The 20,258-nt window shown below is 47.4% G+C and overlaps 1 protein-coding gene across 9 annotated transcripts in view; it reads right to left on the reverse strand.

Annotated features, from left to right (window-relative positions):
- Positions 1–5,924: 5,924 nt before the first annotated feature.
- SEPTIN11 (septin 11) overlaps positions 5,925–20,258 on the reverse strand; it is a 103,985-nt gene continuing 89,651 nt past the window's right edge. For 2 of the 9 annotated variants that reach the window (XR_014538437.1, XR_014538439.1), the window contains exons 10-11: positions 9,985–11,378; positions 5,925–9,763 (exon numbers count right to left, since the gene is read on the reverse strand). Coding sequence is in view for 6 of the 9 variants with exons in the window: in XM_083571534.1 (XP_083427660.1) it covers positions 17,096–17,120 (25 nt within the window). In the remaining 3 variants the exon portion in view is untranslated. Of the gene's footprint in view, positions 11,379–13,258; positions 17,121–20,258 lie in introns of those variants that run through there. The other 7 variants (XM_083571534.1, XM_083571538.1, XM_083571539.1 and 4 more) reach the window with 4 other exon arrangements.

Here is a 20,258-nt window from a genome sequence, read left to right on the forward strand (position 1 = left end):
AAAGTTTCTCTGTGAAGGTAAAGGGACCCCTGACCATTGTTCCAGTCGTGGCCGACTCTGGGGTTGCGGTGCTCATCTCGCTTTATTGGCCGAGGGAGCCGGCATATAGCTTCTGGGTCATGTGGGCAGCATGACTAAGCCGCTTCTGGCGAACCAGAGCAGCGCACGGAAACACTGTTTACCTTCCCACTGGAGTGGTACCTATTTATCTACTTGCACTTTGACGTGCTTTCGAACTGCTAGGTTGGCAGGAGCAGGGACCGAACAATGGGAGCTCACCCCGTCATGGGGATTTGAACCGCCAACCTTCTGTTCGGCAAGCCCTAGGCTCTGTGGTTTAACCCACAGCGCCACCCACGTCAGTGCTTTATTGTTCTTTAATTTACTACCTCTTAACGAGCAGTGGAAGGAGCTGCTTGGTGCACCAGATGATCCCGTAGCTCACGATGATCACTGGTAGAGATATTCACTGATCTGCTAATCAGCAGCATCGTTTATGGCACAAAACAATGAGAAGCACTGAGATACTTTCACTGCAGGTGCCAGAGTTTTGAACCAGGGACTGCGTTGCAGTGCAATAAAAGTCCCCCTCCCCCAGTTGTGAACCTGGATAGATGGAAGCAATTTCCTCCCATTTCACGTACATGGAAGTCCTGAGACGTCTCTTCCTTCCCTACCAATGGAGCACTTAAGCTTGGGGGTTCCAGTTTTATTTATTTAAAGCTCCCCCCCCCCCGTCCATGAGGGAGAGCCAGGTGCCTAGTCCTCTTGAACCTATGTGTGCTTTCTGAAAGTGAAAAGAGCCAACTGAGGTCTCTGCTGGCCCATCCCCGATGGAACCGGTCAGATCCCAAGTCTGGTATTGAGATGCTGAATCTGGCTAGCTCCTAGTTCACAGAGATGTTGCAGTGGAAAGGTCGGAAGGTGGTAGACACTCCTTCCTTGATGACCATCTCCTATGGATGCTTTAGCTGAGATTCCTGTATTGTAGGGGGGGTTGGATTGGATGACCATTGGGGTGTCCCTTCCAACTCTCTGATCCTGCGATGAACCCAGAAGTTTTCAGATCCTGCATCCCTTTTTTATTTTTGTTGGTGATGCAGATGAATTCAGCATGTGCTGTATACAGTCTTTTTTATGGCACGTCTTTGAGCTAAGTGGGGCTTACTCTCAAGTAAGTGGGCATAGGATTGCAGCCTAGGAACTTGAGTAGAGGATTGCCACCAGAGGCTGCAATCCTGTAAGCGGCTGTCTCGGCACTAGCACCCTTGAGCTCAATAGGACAGGCTTTCGAATAGAAACATACAGGATTGTATGCGTCTCTTGTCTCTGCAAGTCCCCATTGTTCTGCGAGTAACACTTAAAATAAGGTTACCAAGATTTTTTTCAATGAATCCGGGGACACTTTTCGACTTCAGTGGCTTTTGTATGGGGACTGATTGGTAAATCAGTGTGGAGAGAATCTCTTCCTTTAAATTCCTAGGCGTTTATCTCAGTGAAGACCTTACTTGGAAAATCAATACAACCCAGGTGGTTAAGAAAGCCCAACAGAGACTCCATCTCCTCAGAATATTCAATCAACATTTGATTATCTCCTTCTACCGGTCCTCAGTAGAAAGTGTCCTTTCATACTGCATCATGGTGTGGTACGCTGGTTTGACATCAACTGATAGGAAGTGCCTACAGAGGGTGGTGAATACAGCGCAAGATATTATGGGCTGTCCCATGAATCCGCTGGATGAAATAGCGGAAGAACGTTGCTTCAGGAGAGTGAGGAAAATTCTCAGGGATGATTCACACCCTGGCCGGCACTTTCTTGATCTCCTGCCCTCGGGCAGAAGATATAGAAGCATGATTAGTCGCACCAACAGGGTAAAGAACAGCTTCTATCTGGGCTGCTAAGCTGTTGAATGAAAATATAACAACAGGGCAACTGACGTTTGGGTTTGGTGGGTGTGCGTCAGTAAACGAGGGGAATTAAGACTAAGAGAGCTGAATGGGGGGTGCTCGTGTAATCTCACTGTATACAAGTTGTACAAGTGACAAAGTATTTCAAATTTCAAATCTGGGGACTGTCCCCGGGAAAGGGGGACGTCTGGTAACCTTAACTTAAAACTGCCAACTATGCACTCCCAGGCCCTGGTGCTTTGAATGTAGTCTCTAGCTCCCTCCTGCGGCCTCAGTCACTCTTGTCTTCCTAATTATTTCAGGCAGAGAAATAAATTCAGCTTTGTAAAAAGGAGGGTGGGGGAGAGAGAAAGTCAATTCTGCTGGGTTAGCTCAGTTGGTAGAGCATGTGATCCTTCATCTCAAGGCTGTGGGTTCAAGCCTCATGTTGGGGAAAAGATTCCTTCATTGCAGGTAGTTGGACTAGTTAACCCTCAAGGTCCCTTCCAACCTTACACTTCTATGAGAAGCAGCAGTGCTATTTCAACTTTATTTTAAAGTTTTGGAGTGTCTCAATTCATTTACAAACTCCTCCTCCTACCTCATCACTATCAGAAGATGGGAGTTATGGCCAGTAGTTTAGGATTCAGCATAGCTGCAGGTAGTAGATTTTTAAATCTGCTGTCACAGAACCTTCGGAAGAAATGTATTTGTTCAAAGCCTTCTTAGGCTGTTTTTCAGCTGAGAAAAGACTTTTGATTATCAATTTGTATACCACTGGATACCAAAGGATGGGAAGAAGCAATTGCTTTCATAGTTGGCGTACGATTCCCCAGAAGGTAGATGTTGAAGTGCTGGTAGATGTTGAAGTGCTGGTTCAGATCAGCTTTTGACAATCTGGTGATCCAGCTCTTTTGGCCACGTCCCTGATGGGTGTGCTTTAGACCAAAACAGTCGGAGGGGCAGTGGGCTGTTCAGATAGCGATTTTGCTTGGATAGGTCAATACGGCGATTGCTTTTGCAGTCCTGAGACTCTTCTGCCAAGCCCCTGCAGCCTGGGTGGCCAACTGCTTTCTTTAATGAGGGGCGGTTGAGACGGCTGTGTCTGGGATCTGATTTTGCAATGGTGGTATAGATAAGGAAGCGAGAGATTTGGGGTTGGGGCGTGGAAGAAATGGCGATGCCTGGAATGACAAGGCTGGGTTTCTTAGCCTGAGCTGGAAGATGGGTTCAGATGCTACACATACAATCTCGCATGGTTATTGTCAGGGGCAGGTCAGCAATAAATCACACGGAGTAAGTGAAGTTAACTCTTTATTAGAAGAAACAAGACTGATTGGTATGATTAGCCTAATGAGGACAGCGACTCTTCCTAGTAGATCTTGCCCCTTTGAGATTGAAGGTCCCCGCCTTCCTGTAGTTGCTTAAGCCTCCTCTCCTGGGTCCTTCCCAAGTAATCGGAGACTCTGCAGACACGCCTGCCTCTGATCCTTCCTCTTCACACTGCTTCTGGTTCTGGAAGACCAGAGAGGAGGGGAGCCCATTGCAGCAGGAAAAGGAGACACCCGTGCCTCTTCACCAGCCTGCCTCATCTCTGCCTCCGATTCCAGTCTTCTCTGCCAGACTCTCCCCACTCACTAAGCTGTTACCTCTCCGGCTCAGAGTTTTCTCTCTGCCCACTCTTTGTCTTCCCAATCCCCTGGCACTGAGCCGCCTTCCCTTGGGGGGTTCCCAGCTGGTTCCTCCCATTTAACCTAGCATTAAACATGCACTGAACTCTGCGTCTCAAAGCAGCTACCAAGTGTTAAGAAATCCAGGATTGCCAGTGGAAGGCTTAAAAAAGGTAAAAGGTCTTAACAACCACACTTCAAGTCTTACTTCCACGCACAAGAGGAATCCAGAGCAAATGTGGCTGTAGGATATGTTGGTTGTGGGGTTTGCCCATAGTGGTCAACCTTCCCATTTTTGGGTGGGAAATTCCCTTATTTCAGTACCGTTTCCCGCTGCTTCCCGCTGCTACCCCAGATTGTTAGATATCCCCTAGACTGTCCCCGGGACAGGTGAGGCTGCTGATCCCTTATTTTCAAATCCGAAAGTAGACAGTTATGGGTTTGCCTGCCTGTGCCTCCACTCATTTTTTAACCTGGAGTGGAAACCCTTGTCAGCCCATGGCATGCAGTTGTGAGAGGGCATATTGGGTAGGCTTAGTGCATGGGTAGGCAAACTAAGGCCCGGGGGGCCAGATCCGGCCCAATCGCCTTCTCAGTCCGGCCCGCGGACGGCCTGGGAATCAGGGTGTTTTTGCATGAGTAGAATGTGCCCTTTTATTTAAAATGTATCTCTGGGTTATTTGTGGGGCATAGAAATTCGTTCATCCCTTCCCCCATATAATCCGGCCCCCCCACAAGGTCTGAGGGACAGTGGACCGGCCCCTCTCTTGCTTCAAGTTTTCTGTCTGCCCACTCATTGTCTTCCCAATCTCCTGGCACTGAGCTTTCTCCCCTTGGGGTTTCCCCAGCTCGTGCGTCCCACTGTTCCTCTGCATCTAGCCCATCCATGACAGTTGTATACCATATTAAATTATCCCTGAACAACTGCCCCCCCCCCCGTGCTCGCTCTCAATCTTTTTTTTTTGAAGCACCACCCACTCAAATTAGAACTGCAGCCTTGCTGTCTTGCAATTGCTCGCCTTTCCCCCAAAAAATTATCCTAGGCCTAATAGACGGGAGCACGGGAAGCTATTTGCATGTCAGCAAAATTAGCACATGCAAAAAATAGCTCGCTGTATCGTCTCGGGCCTTTTTGTGGGTGGTGTGTGGACATCTAAGACAGCTGCATCTCCCTTCCAACTCACCTAAAGAAAGCTACTGCATAGAATAACTCAGCTGCAGGACACCCGTTGTATATAGTATCTCGCATAACAACTACCCAGCGTGAGAAAACGCTGCTTTTTTACAGTGAAAAAGGCGAGAAATCTTGGGGGGTGAGGAGAGAATGAAACATGCACTGAACTCTGCATCTCAAAGCAGCTACCATGTGTTTAGAAATCCAGGATTTCCATTGGAAGTCTTAAAAAAGGTAAAAGGTCTTAACCACGCATCAAGTCTTACCTCCACACACAAGAGGAAGCCAGATGTGGCCGGAGGATATGTTGGTTGTGGGGTTTGCTTGCCTGTGCCTTCACTCATTTTTTAACCAGGAGTGGGAACCCTTGTCGGCCCATGGGTTGAGAGGGCAAATTGGGTAGGCTTTGTGCTTGCTAGCTGCACCTGTTTGCATGCTCAGTTCCTCATCCGGCTTCCACATGAAGTAGTTTTGGTTTGTGCAAGACGGTCTGTGGTGGTTGCCGACGTCTCACCTGCAAGTCATCGCTTGGCAGAGATGGGAAAACTCATCTCGAGGGGCCTGGGTGTATTCCCTGGTCTGTGAGCCCCTTCCCAGGCTCCCCTCACCAATCCCACTTCCCATCACCCTCAAAGGTTCATCATGCCCATCAGGAAAGTGTCCTTGCACTCTGACAACAGCTCCTGCTTGCCCGGGTGCGTGTGGATCTGTGTAGAAACTATCCTGTATACAGCTAAAATCTGCATTTCTTCTTGCACCCACTGTTGCCTCTGTGCTCTGCCCACCATAGTCATTGGAGGGAACATGACCCCCAGTCTGAACAATTGCCCCCCCCCCCGACTCGGCAGGACAAGCCTTGAGCATGGTAGGTGTGAGATCTTCCTCTTGCAGAGGAAGAAAGGATGCGAGGAGGGCAAACCCAGCCATTCTCCTTCAATAAGCAAGCCTGCCTTTCGCTAAGCACGGCTTTCATTATCAGGCATTCAAAATGCCCCTGTGAATAGCACTCTCCTTTAGTGCAGTGGAAGTACACTAAGGGCCTTTCCATGGCTGGAAGAGGGGATGGTGTTTTGTCTCGCAGCAAGATCTTGGTTTCGTTGGAGCAAGACTTCGTGCCATTCCAGTTGTGTCCGTGCTTCTGTATAAACGACGGCTGAACGCAGAGACAAACACGGAGACCGCGCCATCACAAGTTTGCAAAGCCAGTTTGTGTTTTATTTGCATACGACTTGCACACAAAAAAAACTTGCACAGACTCAATAGATCAGTTTAGGAATCCTTGAACGATGACGTGGGCACTGCCGAGCCCCTAAATTCTGTTTTTAGAGTAGGCTCAAAAGGTAGCTGCGTTAACTTGTGGTCCAGAGAGAGAGAAGGGGGTTTGGGGCCGGTTCACACATTGCAGAGAGGACTCTGGGTTTAATAGCAGGTGTACACTGTGCAGGGAGCTGCAGTCAGTCATAGCTCCCCAACAAATTCATGTGTAGGATGGAATGGTATTTGCATAAAAGGTAAAGGACCCCTGACAGTTCAGTCCAGTCACGAACAACTGGGGTTGCGGTGCTCATCTCACTTTACTGGCCGAGGGAGCCGACGTTTGTCTGCAGACAGTTTTTCTGGGTCATGTGGCCAGCATGACTCAGCTGCTTCTGGCAAAACCAGAGCAGCGCATGGAAACACTGGTTACCTTCCTGCCAGAGTGGTACCTATTTATCTACTTGCACTTTTTTGGCGTGCTTTCGAACTGCTGGGTTGGCAGGAGCTGGAACCGAGCAACGGGAGCTCACCCCGTTGCAAGGATTTGAACCGCCGACCTTCTGATCGGCAAGCCCTAGGCTCAGTGGTTTAGACCACAGCGCCACCTGCGACCCTGGTATTTGCATGTGTGCCCCTAAAAATGTAATGTGTGAACTGGTCCACGGAGAGGGCACTACAGTTGCAGGAACATGGCAGTGTGTTTTATATATTAAGTTAGGCAAAGATTTGAGACAAGTTGATCGCTATAGGGTGGGGGTGGTGTACATCTTCCCAGACGAAGGAACTCCTCTAACACAAATAAGAAGATCACACTTAACAGACCCACTAAAACCACACTAATACATCATCGTTCCATGCTTACCTTGCTAGCAAGATTTTTGGCACGTTCCGGGCTTCATTCCAGTCACTTTTACAGTTAATTTGTTTTTGCATATGTTCCATACAGAGGCTATAGTAAGCTATTAAGCAAAAAATAAAGACATGGAAAGGATAGGAGGCTTTGTCCCCACAAACAAAGTAAAAAGGAGGGTAGAAGTACTCTTCCAATGGCAATGCAAAATATCAGAGTTTGCAAGTAAAACCCAGCTTCCTACAGGACTACTTGGGAAACACGGGCAGATGTGGACATGTGGTTGTTTTTTTAAAAAAAGACTTGTACCAAAGGTTTCTTTTTTTAAAAGGACCCTTACCCAAGATGTTTGTAAAATACGAACAACGAACAGGAACAACTTGTGTCTACAGATATGTGCATCACAAACACTTAACTGTTTAGGATATCGGGATTGGCTGTGTTTTCAGCTTCCTTACGGATATTTACAGTGGCAAACTCCTTTGCCACAGCCTGACGTGTGAAAGGGGCATCTCAGAATGAGATCGTATTGAACGGTGGAGGCTGGCAAGGGATCTCGGTGAATGCAACATTTTGCTAAAGGTAAAGGACCCCTGACAGTTAAGTCCAGTTGCAGACCACTCTGGGGTTGCGGCGCTCATCTCATTTTACAGGCCGAGGGAGCCGGCATTTGTCCGCAGACAGTTTTCCCGGGTTGTATGGCCAGCATGACTAAGCTGCTTCTGGCACGACAGAACCCCGAACCAGAGCAGCGCACGAAAACCGTGTTTACCTTCCCACTGGAGTGGTACCTATTTATCTACTTGCACTGGCCTGCTTTCAAACTGCTAGGTTGGCAGGAGCTGGGCTGAGCAATGGAAGCTCACCCTGCCGCGAGGATTTGAACTGTTACCTTCCCCAAAACCCAGGACCTACCTACGGAGCAGGTGAGGGTGCTGCTTTGGTGGGTGGGGGAGTTGAAGCCCACTGTGGAACTTGGGAAGGTCCCTTAAACAGATCATGAGTCCATGTAGCTCCATACTGTCTACACTGGCTGGCAGAAGCACTCCAGGGTTTCAGGCAGGGACTCTCCCAGCAAGACAGTCTATCGCTGAGCTATCTACCCCTTGCCCCCATAAAGAGTTGCTCATGTGCTTCTCTGGATTATACCCTAGAAGTAGCTTGATAAATGTTTGTGCCAAGGGCATCTCTACCTTGGGACCGGCACAAGGAACAGACACTCTGCTTTTTGTGCATATAGCCCAGTGTAGTCAATTCTTGCCATGCGTGCTTCTCTGGGGTCTGAAGGAATAAAAGTTACATGCCCACCCCCTACACACTCCTGATTCCTGGTTATTTTAACTGGAGATTTGAACCTGGGATGTTCTGAAGGCCCTGACTTTGCTCTGCTGAGTTCCTCCCCTGACTTTACACTTCCCCAAGTCACAGCAGTGACATAATCTGCAAGGAATCCTTACAAACTTGGCAGGGATTTTTTTTGGGGGGTGGGGATTTTGGGCTGTGGTTAATCTTACATTTCTACACAGCTGCTTCACCAAAATAGCACCCAAGACAGTTTATAATGTTCAGATGTCTCTTGAAAGATGGAAGTTTCTCAGCGTGATGTTTCCACTGGACACTGTAATTAAAGGACTTAACTCCCAACGAAATCAACGAGATTAAAAGGTTTAACGGACTCTGGCTGTGCTCCTACATCATGTAAAACAATGGTTTAGCACTAGCTGCATGAGCATGGGAGAAGTGTTTACTTAAGTGGACCTGGAACTCAGCTTCCCATTGTGTGAATCGAGGGTTGTGTTTCGTATAACTGACTCAGTTTAAAAGCAAGCCAACTTCAAACCATGGTTTATCAAGTTGGTTCGTTTAAACTAACCATAGTTAATGTAAATCACTGCCACTGGTTCCCAAGCAAGAAACAACGTTTAAAGGAAAGACATCAGTGCCAAACTCTTCCTTAGCATGTGACCAGAAACCTGCATTTGCTTAAGGTGGTTCTTCTCATGCATGTCACACTAAACAATGGTTTGGCATAATGTTCGGACGTGATTTTTTCTGCCCTGTTTTTAATTATAGGGCAGTCACCTGATAAAAGAAATCTCAGCTCAGTAACCATGCAAGTTTTAGCTGATTATAAATGTTGCTGATCATACCCAACTCGGTTCCTCTGTAACATCTGAAATGGGAGTAGCTGTGCAATACCTGGATCCGTGTTGGCTTGCAGTGGTGGGCTGGATGCTGGCCAATGAACTGAGTCTGAATTCGGACAAGACAGAGGTGCTATACTTGAGTGGTTCCCATCCATTACCTGTTGTAGGCACTGCAGCTCTCCCTCTTAAGGTGCAGGTACGTAGTCTGGGGGTACTCCAGGATTCATCTTCCGTCCATTGAGGTCCAGGTGTCCTTAGTGGCTACGGCTGCCTTTGACCAGATTCCACTGGCAAGACAGCTTCAGCCCTTCCTAGATAGGGCTATCCAGACTACAGTTGCACCTGCCTTGTTAAATCTGGAGATCTGACTACTGCAATGCACTCTTTGTGGGGCGGCCCTTAAGTTGGCCTGGAATTAGAAGCTAGTGAAAAATGTGCCAGCTAGTTTGCTAACTGGCCTTCTCAGGGTGACATGCTACCTGGTCAAGTTTAAGGTTTTGGTGTTGGTATATAAAGACTTTCTGAAGGGACAACCCCATCAATGCCGCCTGTCAGTTGTACAAAGCAGAAGAACAGTCTCGTATATTGTTTCTGTATGTTGCTATCACCTTACACGTTTTGATTTTGTGGGACTTTTTGCAGCATGCCGCTGAACGTTCTCAAACGTGACTCAGGGACAAAGTGCCCAATCAACAAGGGGGCACGTTTTTAATTGCTACACCCCGCTGGAATTGATTTATCTATTGAACGTTGAAGCTCTAATTCAGGGTTTCCCAATCTTGGGTCTCCATCTGTTTTTGGACTACAATTCCCATCACCTTTGACCAATGTTCCTGCTAGCTAGGGATGATGGGAGTTGTAGTCCCAAAACAGATGGAGACCCAAGACTGGGAAACCCTGCTCTAATTTACGTGTGACTTAAGCAGAGCTTTGTGTACTGTGGACTTCAATATGGGCTGCACTGCAGAAATCAAAACTCCTGCGATTGGTGCAAGTTACCTTATTCCGTCTTTGCTAGTCACTTGGAAGTGCAAACTCTCCTTAACACCCCTCTGTCTTTTGAGATTTTACATATGCTTTCAACCCTAACCTAGTTGCAGCAAGGAGGACAAGAAATCTTCTTAATTTCTTCTCTTTCCAAAGTGCCCCAGGCTGCTGAATTTTGCACCTAATACCGAAGCCATTGTGCTCATGTCTCATGTGGCTTTGGTGATGATCTGAGAATAGCGCCCAGAGTTTCGTCCCATCCCATTCCAGTTCAGCAACAGCCTTAACAGAGCAGACCATGAGACTCAATGGAAGTTCAGGGCTCCTCTGAACCCAAACCAGAGGTGTTGAGACCTACAAGTGTCTAGTCTGCTGGTCTCTTGAACCGGGACAATTGTCTTCATTTCTTAAATGTGGGCCAGTTTGAAAATCCAAGAAATCAGCCCTTACACCCCAGATGAGGGAAAGAAAGAAAGAAAATGGGAATATTTCTTCTCGTGACCACTTTCACCCATTGCATTTTAAGTATATTCTTGAGAAATAATAATCAAGCATACACCTGAGAATACAATGCGTGAACGAGAAAAATATGAGCACCACACACAAAAAGAGTCGGGATCGGTAACTGCTTCCTGCCAAGTGTACCTGCAGGGCCAGTCCTGAGTTCATGTGGGACAACCTACACAAATGAAACCTGATTAAAAGCAGGTTGCAATCTGAAACATGGATGGCTCCTTCCTTAAGTTCGGATATGTCCAAACCGGTGTCGTCGTTACTTCCCCCACCCTCAGTTCAGGGAGTGTTATGAAGACAAATACTGGGAACCCTTGAGAGTTCATATGGCTTTCATAGCAACCATTTTTTGCGGTGTCTCTTGGAGAGGATTAAATTTAGTGCTAGAGCTGCGTAGGGTTTTAACGCTTGAGCAACCATCTCTGGCTTTTACACACACACCTTTCCCTCTTTCACGCAAACACACACACACACACACACCCTCTTTTGCAGTCCACAATTTCCTTGTTCTCATGTTGAGCGGCAGGTGCCCGTTGTATCAAAAGGAAAGGAAGAAGAAAATTCCCAGTGCAATGTCTTGGGTGCCACCCAAGTTTTCTCTGCCACCTTTTGTGTCTCTCAGTCTGGGCAGTGTGAAAAGTCAAGATCGGTCGCCAGCGGCGAGTGGGCTGACAACTCGGGAAAGAGACGCACACATACGCACACACACACCGCGGTGAGTCACAGTTTTCGAAAAAGACAGAAAGGCATAGGTGGTGGAAGAATGAGGTAACTTGTCTCCCAATGGGCGTGTCTGGCAATACGCCATGCTGGCTCCTCTAATGCGCTACTGTCCATTAGGAGAGAGGGAAGTGGACCTTGGCAAGGTGACTGACAGCTACATAAAGAAGAAGCTACGGAAAAGAGAGAGAGAGAGAGAGAAAGAGAAAAGGTTCAGAATCCAAAAAGGGGGAAGCAAAAAATAAAAGCGAGAAGGAAAACAAAAAAACCCAACAACAGCTGTTTGTTAAAAAAAGGAAACTGTGAGGGGAAAGTGAGAAGGAAGGTTGGGGTGGGATTCATATAGTCGGGGCTGGCAGGCATCTTCCCGAAAGAACAATTTGGCAATCTGAATCAATCTGATGATGCTTATTCTGCCTGATTTGTAAATATTTTGTTCTGTTCTACATGGTGGGGAGAGAGAGGGGCAAATCTTGACCCTCAAGGGGGGTTTCCAACATTAGGGCAAGGATTTATTTGCCTCCCCCTGCCCCAAATGGTTTGAGAAGTACTCCAAATAGATTTAAGAGGTGCACGGGGAGAGGAAAGGAGAGCTGTTCTGCTGCACAGTTAAAATCTGTGCAAATCTGCAAAATACCGTAGATTCTGGCATAGAAGATGAAGTTTTAACCCCAGAAAATCCTCTAAAAAGTCGGGTCGTCTTATATGCTGGGTATGGGTTCGCTGGGCAGTGGCAGTGGGCGGTGGGCTCCATGCCGCGAGGAAGTAGCCCGGCGAAGCTGCCCAGCGATGCTAAGCCGGCTTCGCTGGACGGCTTCCTCCTGGCGCGGAGCGGAGCCCGCCGCCCCCTGCTGCTGCCCAGCGAAGCTGCCAATTTGGGGGGTCGTCTTATATGCCCAGGGACGTTGGTGGCGCTGTGGGTTAAACCACAGAGCCTAGGACTTGCGGATCGGAAGGTCGGTGGTTCAAATCCCCGCGACGGGGTCAGCTCCCGTTGCTCAGTCCCTGCTCCTGCCAACCTAGCAGTTCGAAAGCACATCAAAGTGCAAGTAGATAAATTGGTACTGCTCCAGCGGAAAGGTAAACGGCGTTTCCGTGCGCTGCTCTGGTTCGCCAGAAGCGGCTTAGTCATGCTGGCCACATGACCCGGAAGCTGTACGCCGGCTCCCTCGGCCAATAAAGCGAGATGAGCGCCGCCACCTCAGACTCGGCCACGACTGGACCTAATGGTCAGGGTCCTTATATGCCCAGTCGCCTAATACACCGGAATCTACGGCACTGCAGTGGATGCTGCCCTGCAGTCCCACCCCAGCCAGAGTAAAAACCTCAGCTGCCAAAATTTTGCAAGCCACCTGTCCTCCCCCCGTGCCACCGAATGCCCTACAGCTGCTACACTTATCCCTTTCTAAACTGAAGCAAAGGATTCTGAGGGTTAAGTCCGTGCCACATACTGGCAGCCCTCTTGCCCTTTGCAAATGAATGCAGGAATGCCAAAAACAGACCCGAGTATAAAGAGGCTGGAACATGCGAGAATGAAGCACAAAGATGTCTGGACCTTGCCAAGATGCTGTGAGGGGGAACAAGAGAGCACAGAATGGACAATTTAAAATGGCAGTGACTGTGCCCAATGATCTGTGACCAAAAAGGGGAGAGCAAAAGAAAAAGGGGATGGAGTGTGTGTACAAATGATGGAAGAGATCCCTAAAGGCTGCAAACCAGCTGGGCTCCAGTGGCTCCCGTTCCCAATTCTCCCCTCCCCATCACTCCCAGAAAGTTTAAGTGGCAAACCAAAATATTTTAAAAATGAAGGCCGCACAAAAAAAGAATAATGCATGTTATGTTTTGCTTTTGCTTTTTTAAAATGTATTTTCTCCTTCCCACTTTTGTGTGTTCGGACTCTTCAGGAGTAAACATCCAAGAACATATACAAAACAAAAAGAAAACCCCAAACCCCGTGTCTGTCAAATGCACAAAGATGCCGATTGTTGGTGTGCTTGGAAAAACCATTTTTTGACATTGAAAAGTGTTAACAAAAGTCTAATGGACGGATACATAACATATATATATAGCGCTATATTAACACTGTAAGTCGGTTACAAAGTCATTCTGGTAAAAACATAGGATACTTTCAAAATAGGAAATGAATAGAAGAAACTACACCTAAAAAGTTTTAAGGCAGTCAGCAAACTCCCCCCCCCCTTAAAAAACAACAACACAAAATCCCACAAAACAGAAGTATACAAACGACATATTCCTACGGCTGTTCACAGTTCAATATCGATAAAATTGGGGGAAAGGAGGAGATAAAACAGAACCCTTCATATATGTTTCAAGGCTACACTGCCAGGCTCCAGCTACACAGATGTAAGGACTACTTTACCGTAAATGCAACCGTGGTTTTTGACCCCCTTTTGGTGCAAAGATATGGCAAGGTTACAGGTTGGCGTTCATGAATGGCAAGTCAGAAAGATACAAACCTCTTAAGGTATAGTAAATGTTCACAACACGCGTCTCAGTTTGTCACATAGCAAAACAAGACATTTGTAAGCATCAACCCTAGTAAAACAAATAGGGCCACTCTTGAAGTGGGGAGCCCCATGTTCATGCTGCATAGAAAACCCACGATTTGGTGCGAATGGTATTAAATGGCTTCAATCTGCAAACTCTGGCTGTGTTTGTGAGTGTTGGCTGCCTATTAAACAGGGCTCGCTTGAAAACAAAAATCGTGTAAGCATCTGCCTAGTAACAATGCAAGCACTCTAGGCAGCAGGAAGAGCGTGTTGGAGTTTTGACGGTGCAGTACGCAGATAGTGAAGAGTCTATGTTAAGGTTAATGTGTAAACCAGTGTGGTTGCAGCTGTCCCAAATAACAGTGCACTATCACCATTAACACTGGCATTCTTGCTTGACACTGTGGCTTCTGGTATAGCTTGCCCCAAGTGTTTATTTGCTCGTTTTGATATCACAGAAGTGGCTGGATCTCACCCATCTTGGGTGTTCATGGGGTCCCATTCATATGTTAATGTCTAGGAGCTCCTAGCTCCTGTTACTGGCTCACCAGTTGCCACTAACATCACATTCAACGTCAACACTAAACGCACAATATATATTTTTTAGAATTTTGGTGCTCTGTCAAGACTTTGTTCTTTGTTCCCTTATGTTTGGAGTCTAGCCTTTCCACTTTTGTTACTATTTTTAAGAGCCCTACTTTCCCTCAATTGGACCCTCTATAGTTCCAATTGGGAAGACGGGAGACAGAGTGCGTAATGGAAGTGACCTGGACACACATTCCCTGACCAAGAAGCGAATGCCTCCGAATGCAGCTGGTGTGTGAAAGGTGATGTGATTTTGAGGGGTTGCCCTCATAGAATAGCTCCCTGTTTGGTGATTAGCGTTTGACATTTTAGCACCCGGGGGTGTGTGTGGGTGGGTATGGCTGAGATGGCACGTTAATGCCCTTTTAGACAGGGATTTTGGAGGAAGGCTGCAAGTTGACAGAGCTTCAAGCAAGCAAGTCCATCACTTGCTTATACTCATTCTTAATATGGGAATCACTGGGCAGTTTCGGATAGCAAGTCATCAACCACGTGTGGCAAACACCTATAATCTCACTGTCAAAAAGGAAACCAGTTGTCTGTTGTGACCAGGCCCGTCTTGCCCATAGAGGCTAGTGGCGCGGGGCACCAGGGCACCAAGTTCTGGACGGCGCCAGGAGAGAGTCCGGGGAACACCGAATGAGCGCGCTGAGTGAGCGAGGGTGCATGCGCCACTCCCACCAAGCATCAGCTCGGTTTTTTCCCTTTTAGCCTGCAGGTGCCGAATTCTGCAGGGTGCCTGCAAACTAAAAGGGGGAAAAGCGAGCCGACGCTCGGTGGGAGTGGCGCATGTGCCCTCGCTCAGTGCAGAGCTGCTCGCTCAGCGTGCTGCCTGCCATGGCCACCGTGGCACGAAGCGGCTAGCTGAGCCGGGAGGCACCGCATCCAGCCTCTGCCTCTTCCCTGCCAGAGGAGCTGCCCTCCAGCCACTGCCCGACTCCTCCAGCCCTAAAAAAAGCTGGACAACTCTGGGAAAGGGAGGTGGTGCTGGAGGGATCTTTGCACCGGAAATACTTAAGACGGCCCTGGTTGTGAATGGCAATAGCAAAGCTCTAGCCTTATTGAATCTCAACTAACCCCCATCAACTGTCTGTGGGGGTGTGTGTGTTGGTGGTGGTGGTTAAAACCTGGTGCTTAGGATATGAAATTACACATGGGAAAGAAGCATGCAAGTTCAACTTGCAATGGGTGGGGCGCATTGTTGCTATGCTATTCGTGATTCCATTGGGATTTCCCTGCCGGCTGCAACAGAAGTGGGCAGGCCAGCGCTGAGCGATTTCCAAAATACCACTCTGTATTAATATCCATCACACCTTCCAGGGATGCAGACCAAGACTGGTCTTACTTTGAAGCAACGTGAAGCCATTGCACCAAACGTTTTTGTAAGAACCAAAACCAACCCTCTCCCACCCCAACACCAACCCTCCCAGGGCACAGCAAGGGGTATGGTTTTTATTCAAGTGCAAATATATATACAGCTGCAGCTGTTATAGCCTTTGGCACTTGGAATAAGACACCGTGGACATTTCTTGTGTTCAACAAAAAAAAAACCAACCAAATTAGATAAAAGTTTGGGTCTTGTTTTCCTGCTCCTTTTTATAGCAAGCACTTCTTCAAAAATAAAAATAAGCAAATGGTAAAGTTCTCGATCGCTTGACCTTCCTGACTAAACACTACCAGAGCTGGCCAAATACAAGAGTGAGGATTTACTCAAGGGCCGGTCATCATTTCTCTACTTATTGGTTTGAGTGACAGAATACTAAGCTGGCTCCAGGAAGTTATTGGGGGGGGGGGGGGAGAGAGAAACTCGGCTGTCTCATGGCAGGTATTCATAGAATCACAGAATTGTAGAGTCGGAAGGGACCCTAAGGATCATCTATTCCAATCCCCTGCAATGCAGGAATGGGCAGCTGCCCCATACATTAAAACACATATAAAATAGAAAATAAACACGTAAGCATATCAAAAATGGAGCTTGTGTCTCTAAGCTGTGTTTTTTCTAGGACTACCAGTAAAACCTGGGTATTTAGGGCGGTTTAGCTGGGAGATCACACAAAACGGTGAAGTGGGCTTTTTTCCTAGCACAAAAAATAAAAATGGGAGCACCATGAAAGCGCTGTTGCTGGAATTGCGGGAGGCTCCTGTCAGTGAAGGGCCAGGCAAAAAAATAAAATAAATACAAATTGCATAGCCCTACCTCCAAATCGTGGGGGAGGAGTAACTCCTTCCTGGATAACCACCACTGCTGAAAGTGAACTAAACGTTCACCACTTGGATATTAAGCATTTTTTACTGGCAGTATGTTCCAATGCTCTCTCAATGAAACTTTCTGGATATCAGATCAACAGAACAATCCTAAACGTCTTTACTTAGAAGACCGCCCTGCAATCAATATGTACAGCATAGCACCCTTACTTGGAAGTAACTTCAACTGAACTGAATATAATTTCTGGTTCAACATGCACAGGTTCCAGCAGCAAAGCCCTTTGAACATTATTTGTGAACAAACTGCGCCACTGATCAAAAGGAAAGCCAAGTTCTACCAACTGTTGCTGGACTGGAGTCGCTGTGCTTGGCCACCTGCTGCTTCGCCCCTTTTGTTCTGTACTACCGAGTTGCAATTTAGCCGAAGGAATATTGGAACATCTCTGCACCCCTGCAGATCACAAGCACACCCGTTTGCAAAAAAAACCCAGCCCTTTGGGGTAGTTCCTAAAGGTGGGCAGAATGGTCTTGTGCAGCTATACTTACATGCAAAGGAGAAAGCACATCCAAAAAGCTTTTGAGGAGAGACATTATTCCGTGCAGAGCCAAGGACTGCTGTGAAGAAAGGCATAGATACAGAAAGGAGAAGCAAGTGCAATATTTAGCAAGCTAAACATGGTCCGGGGAGTGGCTAAGGTAGGGCAAGACCCTGGCTCTCTGGCAGTTAATTAGCTCCCAGGGAACTTGTGGCCCTCCAAATATTGTACTGCCATCTTCTTTAAGCACCGGCCATAATGGTTGGGACTGTTGGGAGACCAGCAATATCCAAAAGGCCACAGGTGCTTCACCTTTCTGAGCTAAGGCGACCCATGCAGGTAAGCCAGCTTCCATGCATGCATCTCTCGTTGGATCAGGAGCAGACAAATCTGGTGTGTCTCCAAATATACGCTGGGATCTGCATCTGAGTGTGGCTGCTGCTTATCTGTACTGAACGGATCATTATGATATTATTAATTGAATTTATATGCCGCCCTATACCGGAGGTGCTTTTGACTGCACACGCATTAAAATTCTGGTGCACCTAGTTGTGAGCAACCAACTGACAAGAGGTGGACTGCAGCCCACTCTAAGGTGCCGTAAAGATGCCATGTTTCGAAACGTTTAAAAGGTGGGTTTCGAAAAGGGCATTGAAGAGTCAGATTGGAGCATACATCAACAAATAACTTTACGTTATGGGGGTTTCTGAAGGGGAGGGAGATCAGAGCAATCGGAAAGAAATCCCCCTCCACTAAGAATGAAGGAAGGAAGGAAAGAAACTCGCGGAGTTTAAAAAAGAAAGGAGGACAAAAGCCAGAATACATTTGGCAAAGGGGTTTGCAACGGGAGATCTGTAGAGGCATCTAGACCTAGGCTGCAAATAGCAGAATCTCCAGGATCTGGGTGCCTGCACTTATATAGTCCGGCCCCCCACAAGGTCTGAGGGACAGTGGACCGGCCCCCTGCTGAAAAAGTTTGCTGACCTCTGAGCTATATTGACTGCTGGAAATTGACAAGACAAAATGTTTGCTTTAGCAAGGATGCATCTATCGGTCTTCTAACTTGGCACATTAGCCACTTGCCTACTCACCTGTGGTGACTAAGTCCTGCTTCCAGGTGATCAGATAAGGAGGCTTTTGAAAACTGAAAGGGGTTTGCAGGGGGGGGGAACAGGAGGTGGCCTAGGTGCCACAAGGGCTGGCACTCACATGCATAGGCAGGCTGGCTTATCTGCAAGGCTGTCAAGAGCCTGGTAAGTCATGTGCCTGTACAGCCTCCTCACCAAGCTGGGCAGAGAATTTTATTACCCTCCTGTTCTGATTTCTGGGAAGAAACTTCTGGTCAAGTTCTCTTTACCGCTTGGTAGGTTGCTATAGATGGGGAAAACACCTTATTTCTCAGAGGGATTCTCTTAAACTAAGCAGGCGGAACAAATAAAATACTTAAAACAAACTGAGCAGGCACAAAAGCCGATTAGGAATCAGGACACACACAGACATGGCTGGTGCAAACACGGCACACAAGCATTCAAGCTTTGGGAAACTTGAACATATAGTTGCACAACGAAGCTGCTGCATTGCATGGTTAGGAAACTGGCTCCTTCTGTTCAAGGCCAAGAGAGAAGCAGTTGCTTGGATCGCTACTTTTCATCCAGCTTGCCTAGCTGGCAAGTCCTTCTTTTGGCCGCAACGCTTGCACTGAAGCAGCCTTAGGCAACCTGGAACCCTACAGATGCTTCGGACTACAAGTTCTGAAGCATTTGGAGGGCACCAGGTTGACAAAGGCTGCATTACAGTATAGCACAAAACTGGTCCTATCTTTTGCTGATCTGCCTCCCTTTGGGCAGGTTTTCAGCCATCCTGCTAAGGGTGTTCACACATCATATTCCACAAAGGTACAACCTGTGCATGCAGATAGCCAAGATGGACACTTGAACAGTTGAGGTAATGTTTCAACAAGTGCAGTCCGTTTGCACAACCTCTGGGCTCCACAAATCGACACGTTTAGTCTCCGCCACACGAAGACTTGTTCACCTGCAGAGGCAGCTTGAACCTGTGTTTAGTGTGATGTGTGAACCAGCCTTCTGGCTTTTGCTAAGAACAGATTAGCCTTTTTTGCTGCTTGAGAGCAAGGGAAGAGGAAAAAGAAAAAAAGACACCTTGGCGGTTTGGCAGAGAAGCAAGCAAAGTTGGAAAGCGAAGGAAGGGTGGTGACTTTGGTGATGAGCGTAATTTCAAAGAGTGCGTTTTTGAAAAAGGTAAGAAACAGGAGACTACCTAGCTGGAAGCAGAGGGACAATTGGCTGCACGTCAGCAGTAGAGAAAATGTTGAGGGAAGCGGAAGGTAAACAGGACTCGCCATCTCTTGGAAAGTGTCAGAAAGGAAAATGTTCTGTCCAGCACAGAAAAATACAAACAGTTAAATACTTCAGAGTCAGCTTCACAACAGTTAAAGTGAGAGCGAGGGAAAGTAAAGGACGAAGAGGAGGTTGGGTACGGGGTGAGATTTCATTCCAATATTTGCCTTGCCTGGCACATACAATTTCAAAGTGGAAACCGTAAAAGTAATCTGGACAGGAGAGGCTTGTCTTCCCTCACAGTTCGACATTGACACGGAGAGCTCAAGCAAGTTTAGAAATTAGTTTGGCTGCCACACGGCTTCACGTTCTGCTCAAGAAACCTGGCAAATGCTGTTTTTAAACAAGGGTGCCGAGAACCAAAAGCTACGTCTTCCACAGTTCCCTGGGAAGTCGTGGTGGCTAGACCAGCTTCATAAAGATGTGACGTTAATGAGATAGAAATCGATTTGAAAGTCACTGGAATTCAAAGGAGCTTTCCTTCTATCCCTGCTTGGCTCAGCTTCGGATGGACAAGTACATTGGTTGCAACCAATGAAACCTATTTTAAAAAATACATGTGGCCTTTTCGCTCTGCAGAAAGTCAGGGTGCTGTAGCCATTTCTCTCTCCTGTGGGCCCAGCCTTTGACAAACATGTCTCCCACCTCCGCCAAAATGTCTGGCTACAACTCCCATCAGCCCCCATCATGTTCCGGCTGGGCTCTTATGGGAGAAGTAGTCAAAAACATCTGAAAGTTGGTGAAGGCTGCTCTACGCTCTGTACGTTCCAAAACCCTCACATTCCCACAATACTCTTACTCTCTACCTACTTGCCAGTTTTTGTTGTGTAAATCCTGCTAACCATTAACAAGCACAATCA

This window comes from Podarcis filfolensis, assembly GCF_964270895.1.
Source record: "Podarcis filfolensis genome assembly, chromosome: 9".
Classification (NCBI taxonomy): domain Eukaryota; kingdom Metazoa; phylum Chordata; class Lepidosauria; order Squamata; family Lacertidae; genus Podarcis; species Podarcis filfolensis.